This window comes from Oenanthe melanoleuca, chromosome 2 (assembly GCF_029582105.1).
Source record: "Oenanthe melanoleuca isolate GR-GAL-2019-014 chromosome 2, OMel1.0, whole genome shotgun sequence".
Lineage (NCBI taxonomy): Eukaryota > Metazoa > Chordata > Aves > Passeriformes > Muscicapidae > Oenanthe > Oenanthe melanoleuca.
The window spans coordinates 96,050,085-96,062,706 of record NC_079335.1 but is presented as its reverse complement, the minus strand read 5'-3'; the positions used below and the strand labels follow the sequence as shown (position 1 = coordinate 96,062,706).

General features: G+C 34.6%; 1 protein-coding gene across 4 annotated transcripts in view; it reads right to left on the bottom strand.

Annotated features, from left to right (window-relative positions):
* Positions 1 to 12,622, bottom strand: part of SUGCT (succinyl-CoA:glutarate-CoA transferase) — a 315,428-nt gene that overhangs the window by 183,114 nt on the left and 119,692 nt on the right. For all 4 annotated transcript variants that reach the window (XM_056483688.1, XM_056483689.1, XM_056483691.1 and 1 more), the window contains exon 11: positions 9,971 to 10,068. In XM_056483688.1, the coding sequence (XP_056339663.1) occupies positions 9,971 to 10,068 (98 nt within the window). The remainder of the gene's footprint in view (positions 1 to 9,970; positions 10,069 to 12,622) is intronic.

Here is a 12,622-nt window from a genome sequence, read left to right as displayed (position 1 = left end):
AATGAAGCACTTATGAATATAGGAAGCATAATGCAGCATAGCTTCTAAATAAAACAGATATAAGAATATTTCACAGTCTAATTATATGTAATGTACTTCATTGAATATTAAAGTGATTTCATGGTGAAGATGTAGTCAGCCATAAAGAGAGTGCTGCTGTTGGACCCATCTAGGGTCTGTCCAATTTAGTACTTTGCTGCAGCCATACCTACAACCAGGTACATTACAGGAAACTGGGGAAAAATGTAACTGTAGAGAGGCAGATAACCTACCTTCCTCATTGATTGCAGCTATTAAGAAACCATGATTTTAGTCTAAAACACAATTTGAATTTCCCTTCAGTACTCTCCATTCAACAACAATTCTCATAATCTGTATATTCTTGTTATACGTAGTCTTCTATTATTAAGGTTTGGGGCTCAAACTACTGCACAATGTAAATAAGATTCACATGAAAATTTGTTTCCCTTCAGTAACTGGTGCTGTCTATATAAAATTATGCTGTTCCCTGCTACCAACAGAGATGCTTCATATTTCATGGCCCACTAAATCTCTTGTTGTAAATGGAAAGATTTTTTCAGCTACTACTTTTTGACACTTCAAATTCTACTATCTCATTTCTAACAAGACAGGACATCTGCAAGAGGACTCTTGAACTCAACTTCATGGTGCTGAAGATCATCACTAGGAAATTATTATAATTCTCAATTATTGCATTCAATTTATCTGTTCGTATGAATAAGTACTGCTATGTTATGTTCCTAGACTTCTTTATAAGAAGGAGTTTATAAATCTCTTCCTGAGTTTAAAAAGCCAAAACTTTTGCATTTAAAGGACAGCCTAAAAATGAATTCTTTCCAAAGGGAGTGTCTATAATCTATATCTTCATAACCAGTAGGCTACTTCCTGATGTTGTGGTAAATCTGAATAATTTTCAGGACATATTCTTCCTCAGTTATACCACTGTGAGTAAATCAATATATAATGGAGTTGTATATGTACGTTGCAGAACCTAAGTATACATTAAGAAAAATTTCTGTGATTCTATAGGAATTTCTACAATTTTAGGTTGCGCTTAGGTTTTTGCTTCCTATGTAACAGGAAAAAAAAACCCCAAAATTTTGTATAAAACAGGAGATTGTCTATGATCCTCAAGGGACACACACAGTATTTCCTCTTGAAATTGAAACTCTAACTCTGATGTAGAATAACTTCCTTTATTTGTGTTAAAGAGAGGCTGCTGAAAGCATATTTTTAAGCAAACTGTTCAAAACCAAAACAGAACATCACCACTGCCAGTAAAGGTCTAGTATTCAGATTTTGAGAGCAACAGCATGGAACTATTTTGCTCATTCAGCTATGTTTTATATATTGAAACATCTGCTGTACATCATTAAGGGAGAAACACACTTTCAAAATCTGATAAAAGAAAAGGCGTGGATAAAAAATGTTAATTTTTATCTCTGATGTCAGCTGTGCAAACTTCAAATTTTTTTTAACCAGCCTATATGTATTAGTCCCCCAATAGAATTGTTATTTCAGTTATAATTATCACAATTTGTGATAATACTTACACAAATAAATACCATAACCTTTACTTAAAGTGAAGGGCTGATGTTCAGCCACTAACAACATGCTCAGCACTCCAAAATAACAAGAGAAGACCATCAGCAAAAACTTCCACGAAGTAGAAGACTAACATTCTCTCCTGAACACGAAAGCTCTGTCAGCAGGAATTTAGAAGGACTGGCCAATCCTTTTTCTCTTATCACATTTAAAAATGTGTTTCTATGCTTTTTCATTATTCTTAATAAATATTCTACCTTATATATTTTTCAGTCAAGAAAAAGAAATTATTGACTTTATCTATACACATACATAAATAAAATCACTGTGATGGAAATGTATACAAGGCAAAATAATGGTCCACCTTCTAAACCCAAGCTAGTAGGGAAAAAAAGGGATCCAAGACTGTATAGCATCTGAACTCTGAAACATGACACTTGCAAGAGGATTTTTATCTCAGAGATACTCAGTGACTGCAGGAGAGCTCAACACTGCTCACAATGCAGCTTCATATATTTTCAGAGGAGTCCCTTTTCCTACAAAATGTTCCATCTGCTACATATACATAGATATATATATAGATATCTATATATATATGTATGTATATAATCACATAAATGCCCTCTAAGTTACTTGTGATTTATCTGTAGAAATGTTTTAAACCTGCAGCTTAGCTTTCTGCAATTAGTACCAGTATATAGGGAGTTCAAAAGGATTTGCTTTTTACTGTACTAATTTGTGGTATGAAGCTCAAATTCAGGCTCTTTCTGAAAGCACCTCTGAGAAATGAAGGATTTGTACTCCACTGAAGAACAAAGCCATTGCTAGGACATGTACTGCAAAGCCTGAACTGAGGCTTACTCCCAGAAGAAGTCAAAGTCTCCATGAAGTCTTATTTGTATTTTAAACCATACTCTAAGCCTCCTCTGCACTGAATTACACAGCACTCATGAAGATACTGAAGTTGCAGTATTGAAATGAGGCATCAAATTCTGGAACATTTAACATCAAATACACTTCATGCTTTAAAATATCTTAAGAATAGAAAGTGTCGCATAAGCTAAACTAATTGAAATTGGAAGAAATCCAACTAAATATATTTTTCTTCAATTAGTAAATCTAACAGGCATCATTAAATGAAAACATCTAAATTTAAACTATACACTCAGCAAATTCATCAAAAAACATTTCAGCACAATATAAAGAAAAACCTCCAAAAGGCAAAAAATGAAATATAAAAAGTTTTGCACCTTGTTTTCTTACATAAACTACAAGTGTAGTTTTGCTTCTTAAAAATCAGTATCTACAGTCCTTTCTGCTTTCTAACAAATTCTAATAAAAAAAAAAGTAAGAAATTGATCTTTGCATGTAAAATAGAAAAATAATTTCTGCTTGACCTATGCAAGTTAGATGAAATGGCTTTGATAATTCGTATATTTTAACAGTACTTTAGGTTTTTTCTAAGTTTCTCATCCTGATAGTTATTAAAGTAAAATTTGTTACTTTTCTTAGCAATATTATGTCTTTCAATGAAACAAAGAATTTAAAAGCTTGAATGAATCCACTTTGTGTGCATTCCATTTTATATGTTTCCTAGGAAACCTTCAATCCTTGCTACATCCTATGTGAACGGGCAACCGTGTTTCTCTAATGGATAAAACCACCTAAAATTCCACACAAAGTTTAGCAGAACTACTGAAGCAAAATGCTACTCGCTTCTATAGGAAACTTACGGCAATTAATTTAGAGAAGTAATTTGGACAGCTACCAAATACAGATGGAACAGCTACCTCCAGGATTAGTAAGAGCTTTTCACATGTGGTCAATCACAAAAAGCTCCTCTGTTCTTGCTAAAGTCCACAACAGCATTCCTGTGTTTTCTAGCACAACCCAAATCTGCATCACGGTTTTTGTTTCACTTTGTTCTATCAACAGTCTCTTCACTCCCAAATACCTACAATATTTTCTCTCTTAACTACCCACCTCTTTAATTGTAGTTAAATGGGTAAGAGAATTGGTACAGTTTCTTACAGTAGAATCTATGGAAGACACTATACAAAAATAAAAGTCTTATAAATTATTTGTTTAGAAATTTCAAAGAACTGATCATTTTTGTTTAGTGTACAGTGAATATGGAATTAGTGTTTTCAAAGTGAATACTACAGTATTTACTCAGTAGTCCATAAATACCTCTGTTAGTGTCTACTCTCCTGTTACTGGTGAATCACTGGGAAAACCACAATGGACAAAATATTAAAATATTTGGAATCTACATGATTGTACTGACAGGTATTGCTGAGAGATATTTCAACTTCTTTAAAAAATGTCACATACTGTAGACTATAAGTAGTAGCTACATAAAATACTATCCAGAGATTTTCAGGTACCATGAGTCCACCATTAAAATTCTTTTATATTTCTGCATACTATAAATATTGTTACCAGTTTTATAGAACTATCAATAAACCTTCACCTTTATGCACAAAATCTCTGCCAGAGATTAATGGACTTTCTCATTCTTCTATCAAGATTTGCATGCTGCCTTAAAACCATGTCTGATTTTTAAGGAAGGGCATACCAGAGGGAAACATGTCTATCTTGTAAAATGTATTTCTTATGGCTACTGAGTAGTTAATCCAGCATGTAAAAGAACTAGATCTTTTAGTAGTCAGATAACGTTAAGATATGCACATTAGAAATATACTACTTTTCTCCAACCTTCCTTTCTTTTCAAGTATTAAAAAAGCAACATAACTTTTATAATTATGACAAAAGAAGGGCAAATTAACTGAAAATCAGCTAGGCAAACAACATCAATAAGAGCACATAGAGGAGGACGAAAAGTTGCATTGATTTTTGCCTTTTAACTAAAGGGGATTGAAGTGCTATTGAAGGTCAGGTCGAAAAGTTAATTTAAAATCCTTGATTTCAGCAACCTAAAGTTAGAAATGCAAGTCATCAGAAAAGAAATGGCATGTTCCTTTTCAGAAAGGATCTTAAACTTCACACAAATATATGAAAATCTTAGAAGTTTATTAAACGGTAAGAAAAGAACACAGAAAATACACATTAGCTTACCCAGTCCAAAAATCAGATGCTTGAGACATTTTGGATCTCTCTCATTTGTATACACAGAAGTCAACATAAAATCACAATTTTAAAAAAAGCATTTTAAAGCAAAATATGGCAATTTGGTAGCTGATGTCTACACAGCTCAACCCTCCGTATACTGATGGTGAGGTAGGTCACTGGGGAAAGTAAACCTTACCAGCTGTGCCACACTGAAGTCAACTGCCTTTCAAACTTCAAACACCTGTCCTGCTGAAGCTGTAAACAACCAGAGGCTCATTCCTGTAATGTTATCAACAGTGACTTCAGTCAGCAAGACTCTTGGTTTAGAAAAGGAAATGGTGGGGATAGGGAAGGAGATTTACAAAGACTGGGTGTGTCTCAACAAGTGTGAATTTAACAATGCTTCTCATCAGGCAAATTAAACATCTTACAATACTCCTTCCCCTTTAGGTGCCCTCCTCTTCTGTTTCTAGGTGGAAACCATTTAGCAACGACTTTATTAACTGAGGATCAAGTTCCTGTGTGTTTCCTTCCTGGTCATTCCTTTTCCCTTCACACTTATATACACAGCATGCAGCTGTAGCGTACAGTCAAGAACAAGGGGTTTAAAATATAAGTGCTAGGAATAGAAGTTCCACTCTGAATCATTTCCAGCCCTAACACTTCTGAGTCTACAATAATTTAGTTAGAGCTGCAGGAGCACTAATCATGCTAAATTTATGTCTTCTTCTTTATGTGAAACTGCTTCAATTTAAAGGTTGAGGGCACGTCTGCTAGTCACCTTCCATCTACACTCATATACGCCCACACACTCCGTCCATTTACAGGTTAATTTCCCAAAGTACCTTAGAGCACACACTTAGCTGCCCTGTCTTAAAATGTGTCTACACTACTGAAGTGCATGGTAGGTAATGTTCAAATTCTGGAGTAATTTGAAGAAGGTCAACAGATTAAGCCCCCTTTCTCAAAGCAGCTTCTTTTAAAACTGGTATTACACTAGATTTTGCACAGATGCATCTAAAATTTCATGTGCACTCTATATATATGTGTCTTGACATATGCATGCATATATATACACAGACAAAATTATCTGCATTGTGTCTGGTACTATTGTGTTCTAGTGGAAGCAAAAGCAAAAGTGGAAGGGAGATAGAGGGGGAATGCAGCAAAACTTAAAATTGGTTCTCTTGTTTGTGAGTTAGATGTACATCTAAATCACAAGCCAGAGGTTTCCACCTTAACTTAAGGTGGAACTTGAAACTTAAAAAACAGTGTTCTGTAGTCTGTCAGTTCTCACATCAGCTGTGAGCCTCAGGGGCCTCAGTGGTAGCCATTCAACCTGACCTCCACCCAGGTAGGGTCATTTTAAATTGACTCTTGGCACATATACAAGAGAGGAAGGCAGAGGTAATTTGCTTTTGTCAGAGTTCTGCTTTCTTGTCATTTGGGGAAAATGTAACCTAAATAGAGAGGAAGATACAGAAGGCACCAAAACATTTTTTTTTTTTTTAACTGAAGAGTAGATCTGCAAATGTCAGCAGTGGGAGGAGAAAGAGGAAATAACATGAAGAGGGGGAAGGGGGCCTGTAGGAAGTGGAAGAAGATGATGAGGACAGGAAAAAACCAGCATAGAAGAGGACCAGACATGGCAAAGGGAACAACACCACCAGCAGCAAATGTTCAAAATGCCCATAGGCCTATATCCTTCTTCCCTGTGAATATCCTATGAACCAGTGGTCCTTGCAGCATTTTATTCATTTCCCCATAGACTGTGGAAGTGAAAAACACTCCACTTCTTGAGATGGAGCTTTTTTCTGAAATCCCTCCTCTTGTTTCAGTATGAGAGCAGGCCCTCTTAGAAGCAGCATACCACTGCACAGTGATTTACCTTCCCATCACTTTGTTTGAGATCCAACATTCTCTGCAGATATGTGAGCTTATCATTCCTTATTTGCTCTCCCTCTCTGTCTTTCATTTGTGCCCTACAGAGGGAATTGAGATGTACAGAGAGCAAGCTGGATTGAAAAGTTAAGGACAGGCATGCTTCAATCTTCACTTCTCTCAGAGAAGGGGATGAGAAAATTCTTCTTGAAATGAATGGAGCAATTCTCACCTTTCAGAGATGTTGTTTCAAGTTACATATAAGTCTGAAGCCATGTTTATCCCCATCTTATATTCTCACTCAGTTCAGTAGATCTGACTTGGATGAATACATCATTTCACACCCTTCTGAAAAGTTTTCTGTTTAAAGGTCAATTTCTTCTAAGTGCTGCATAATCCCCATGGTTACCTAAATGCCTTGAAATCTGGCATGGTTACTACAGGTGGTAAGTAGAATTATTGGTCTAAATTAGACATCACTTGAGTCAAGGATTCCCAAGAGAGAGCCTTTTTCTTAAAAAAACACCAGCATTCCTTAACTTTGACCAATTGTCCGATATTTCCTTTGTGCACACATCTAGAAATAAAACTGTGACCAAAGAGTCTCAGCTGCTCAGTTTTTTACTCTAGCAAATGAAAGCCATCAAGTGTCTCCTTGGTATTCAGAGTTCAGATGCTTTCAAAAATTTCAGCTCCACACATGAAGCAAATTAAATGCTCAAGACTTCAGGGAGTTATTGACCCTGTGAGTAGGTCTGAACACCTCCTTCTATTTCTATACAAAGCCTGGCAAACATTTTTCCTTAAGAGAAGGAAGTAAAGAATTCATCTTTTTGCATTTACTGAATGCTCAGAAATTAGAAATTAATACCAAGTAATTAATTTTGAAAATTAAGAAAAAAATTGAAAAGAAAAGTGAAACATAGATCCAGAAATAGTTTTAAAAGGATAAGAACAAGGAAACAGGGTAGATAGGTCAATGGAAGCCTGCTCTAAGCTCTGCTGGAACCTTGGTTTATTAGGATTATAACAGCATCAAAGGCTTGGAAAAAATATATGCTTATATCTGCATATTGCTACAACAGCAATCGCAGAGTACCAAGCAACAGCCATATGTGCTGCTTAAATACCAACGACTTAGTGGAACAGGAAGGGTGTATAAACTGAAAATGGCAGCAGAGCAGTTTGGGGGAAAAAGAGTGGCTCATCTTAACAAAAGTACTGTACTGCTAACAACTGTACTTCATTTGCTAGACTGAGAAAATTTATGTCTAAGAATATTTCTTCTAAGTGCCCCAGCTCATGTCTCCACAAACTCATTTTAAGGTGGACACCAGTGCACATACAGTGAGTGAATGGAAGGGCTGCAGGTGTTTTTGTACAAGTAATGCACCTTAGGGTTATATTTTCCATGTGCTGGAAGCTGTAATACTATCAAGCAATCAGTGAGTAAATTAAGGTATTTTTCAGTGAAATTCTATCATTACTATTTTGTCATTTCCCTTCATTTCTCAAGGGTTGACATTTTTCAGCACTGAGAAACTATTCATTTAATTCTCTAAGTAACTTCAAAAATAAACCACATATAATTTTACAAAAAAACGGTGCATTAGTGAATTAAAGCAAAGTTACCATGGAATATGTGTGGAAATGCATTCAACTTCCATTACAATACCAAAGGTGTTTGTTATATCTGTTTTATAACTGATTAGCAGATGAACTCACAATAATATGACATAACAGAATACTTTAGAAATGTCTACTCCAAAGGTGTGTACACATTTACATATTTGCACTTAATATGCAGAAATTCAGCCTAAATTATAATAACAAAACAGAACACACACTCTGAGAAAAAAAAAAAAAGAGACATAAAGCAATAATTAGCAGAAATGTAACTTGACTAACTAATACCTACAGATACAAAAAAACCCCTGTAGTTCTGGCAATTCAAAGAACAACTGTTCCTTGAACTTTATCTTCTTGTTCAGACATTACCCACGGGAAGAAAACTACAATGTCCAAAATTACCAGAAGCAATAAGCTATCAAGTAAATGATCTATGAGAGACAAAATAGCCTTCTCACAAGGTACCAGAGTACATCAGACAAATGCCATACTAAATAAAGTCCAAGTAATAAGTCAATATGAACCAGCTTTGAAATTAAAACTATGAATCAAGAATAAAACAGCTCAAAACTAGGTTAAAAGTTAAATTATGGCCTCTCAGGGGCTCAGAACTTACAGAAAGAGTGGCTTTTTCTGCACTATCACAATCCATTTGTTATAGGAAGGTAAAAGAAGAGTTCCAAAAGTTAATCAAGGACAGTTGCACCATAACTATTCAAAAATGCAAAGTCACCTGGTACTTCATTTTTTCACCAGTGCAGGACATCTGAAGATGGACAGGTAAGACAGAGACCAAAGTACAAGTGCAACTGGAAGAGGTAAAATAACTCTCTACACTCTTTAATGACTCACAACTCTGGTTCTCAATATTCAAAAAATGCGTGGAGTTGAGAGTTAGGGCGTGTGGATGAGCTACTAAAAGTCTTTTTCCTGGATGGAATGAAAAGGGGAGACATCTGACTAAATGCTTCTAAAGCCCCTCAGTAAAATTGCCTCAGTGATAGCTGTTATGCTTTTGTTGACCAAGACTAATACTGATGAAGTGTCAACATGATAGTATGACATTTCTTGAGTAATTAACAACCTCTTCTGCTATCCCCAGAAGTATGAGGTGCTGCCAAAGCCACTTTAGGGAAGGTTTACACTTAGATTCGATTTTTCTTTCATTATGTATCATCCTCTCCATTAAACAGAAGAGCACTCTGCAGATATAAGGCCTTCTCAAACAGAATGAGGAAAGTAACTAGGCTACTTTAATCTCCCAAATAAAAGGTTTTTTGAGTTTTCTTTTTTAAAAAAATTAATTAAGGATTTAATTGGATGATTCTCAAACAGAAAACTAAATACATATCCCTTTGATTTCAAAAGGAATGGCCAGGGAGAATTTGTGGCACAGAATACCAAAATACACAATCAGCAGTAAGGGAGTACCAGCAAGCAGAGCTCCCCTGGATACAGAAACACTCACTGAAAACTTTAAAACCCCACAGCAAAAACAAATGATGCTCCAAGCAGTTTTTCCAGGTGCTGCATTCATCCAGGAAAGCAGAAAACACTGGTTTCACTAAAATTCAAGATAATGTTAAACGAAGTTAACATGGTTTCTGAAAACTTGAATCTGTGCTCTGGCTTCTTTATTTCACACTATAGTCTCTGTGCAAAAGGCAGACTATGTAACACCAGTAAGCTTTCACAATACCTATTATAAAAACTAGAATATCTAAGAAGAGTAAAATAAAATTTTCACATTATAAGAGTTTGTTATACATAACTATTTAAATTAACAGATTGAATGTACATTCTTCCCTTTTAATTAACTTACCGGGTTGATAATATGTCAATAAGTTCTTTTCTGTTCTGGACTCTGAGTGTATTAGTTTTGTATCTCGGGTCTTTACTAACTTCAGGCAAATTCAGGATCTAAGTAAAAATAAAGTTAAGTAAGAAATGTGCTTGACAGGAGGTATATGTATGTGTATATCTATATAGCTAACAAAATAATTACTGATTTAAAAAAAATAACTGATTTCCAATAATCACTACTTATCATCAATCTTTTCATATAAATAAATCAAAAATTAATTTTTACTCCTTTTTGTAAAAAGCCTCCTGGTTAATGTTACATAACAAATAAAGGAAAAAGAGAGAAATCAGACTGAAGATCCAAATCTTAGCTAACAGCTTTCAGGATTAGCCAGAAGAAATCCTTACCATAGAACACTAAAAAAGTAAGTTATTAACTTGAGGATGGATGGGTCTATGGGATTATCCTGCACTAACTTATATGTCACAAAATAAGAAATATGTATGTACTTAATATGCTCGATGGAGAAAAGATATGTCTAAGATTATTTCTTTCAATTTCAGTAATCTCTGTCAAAAAGAAAAAAAAAAAAAAAAAAAAAGGAAAATTTAAAACTAAGTCTTTTTCTATTGAAACACCATTGGTCTTCTTTATTACTTTTTTTCTTTTTTTTTTTTCCAAAAGGATTAATAAAGAAAAGTAGTGGTATAACTTCTAGGAAAGGAGAAATATATCTTCAATGTGAAACTTCCACTTGTCACATTATAACTTTAAACAACATGTGAAGACAATGTTATAAAGGAAATAAATATGCGGAATGAGTCCTAGAATTTTGTATAGGCATTCATTAGAAAAAGCAGTTGTGTGGAAAATCAATATAATTTACCTGTTTGTGCCACAATGACTTTCTATAGAACATATAGAAACATAATTAAATGTGATTTCTAAAAATACACCAATTACATCAGCTACAGAGAAGAGGAGCATAGAATCTTAAAAAGAAAGACTGTCACATATTCTTCATACATTTTTACTCACTAGCACACACTAAAGCTCAGATTTTCTTATTATGAATCTTCTTCTAAACATGCTACATTTTTAATAGGGCCATTTCTAAGATGGCTTACCAAAAAATGCAGTGTCTCAAACCTGAAATTCCTATAGAACATCACTCTACCTCTGCCTGTTGTCTGATGCTTGGGAAGAGTTTAAGAACAGGGCCAGTACATAAAACACTTCCTTAATATTCATCCAAGCTCCAGTCCTCTTTTGCTTAGGACATGTCTGAGTTGAAGGTGTTTTCTATATATTTAGCAGTCATCAATGGATTTATGATTTGTTAACATGTTCAGCCGCTCATTAAAGCCATATGCCTGTATACTACCACATGTAAGTGATACTTAAGTTGGTGTCAATCTCTCTGATATTTGCTTCAAACATAACATTCTACTAATTCCTCTGAAACTGTTTTACACCAAGGCCACAATCACTTAATGACTCCTGACTTTATACAGCTTCCTTTACAAGTGAATAGTTGCTGATGACATAAAAGTATCAGCAAAACAGATATTCTTTCAACAGGTATTTAGAGATATTAAAAACAGATAAGCATCTTTGACATCATTTTCCCCTAGAGTGAAAAAATTAAGCATGGAAACAAGGTATCTGCAAGTTATGCTAGAGCAATGGTGATGTTACAAGACTTTTCTGGAGATTTTTATCTGCAAGGTAACATAAAACATCAATCTAAGCATCTTACATCAATATTTAATTAACAGCTTTTTTTTTCCCTTCTGCATTTACATAATTTAGTTTATGGAAATCACAACATACCATAATTTGTCATTAGAAAATAGTTAAATTTTTCTTTCTGGAATGCTAATAAATACTACTGGTACCCCTTAAAATTATCTCTTTATTTTAATACTGCTGTTTTGGAGTTAGAAATCACTGCTTTAGAAAAAAAATCCTCTAAGGTTGTTCAAAGTAAATGATAGTGAAACTTATGTGAGCTTAAAAACCCAAGAAATTAATCAGGAAGCTATGGTTCCATTTGATGAGTTATATGAAAAATGATCATATGGAATTGCTCACTCTACTGTTTTAATTAATGTTACTGATTTCAGCTTTAACTTAATGTCCATCTGGTGTAAAGCTGCATGGCTATATATGTACCTCTCAATTTTTTTTTGTGACTAAGAAATGCACACTCGAGAAGTTATTCATTAATGTACCATTCATCTTTCTGCATCAGGTTGCCAATGTTGTTTTCTTTATTTCACTGTAAGCATGTGGAATGAAAATGGTGTTCACTGTTTGAGGCCTTGTTCAAGCTCTACATGCACACTTAGAGCTTATGCTCTCTGTGTTTTGTCCTAAAACACTAGCAAATCTGTTTGCATTCTCCCTTGCTGTACAGGAAACTTCAGCCTTCTGAAAACTCTCGCTCAGTATTCCTAATCAGACCAAATCAGTCAAGGGTCAGGATGTGCTGTTGTAACACTTGACCACAAATGAAATGCATTTCAGCCAGCAGTGTCACAAAGTTTTTCTGCAGTTATCCAAGTCCTCAAACAAGCTACAGTTAGTTGTCATTGATTTTAAAATATCACAGTGAATTATTCCAGATTTCTCTTTCTGCTTGCTCAAAAAGATACAGTTGAAGCAGAA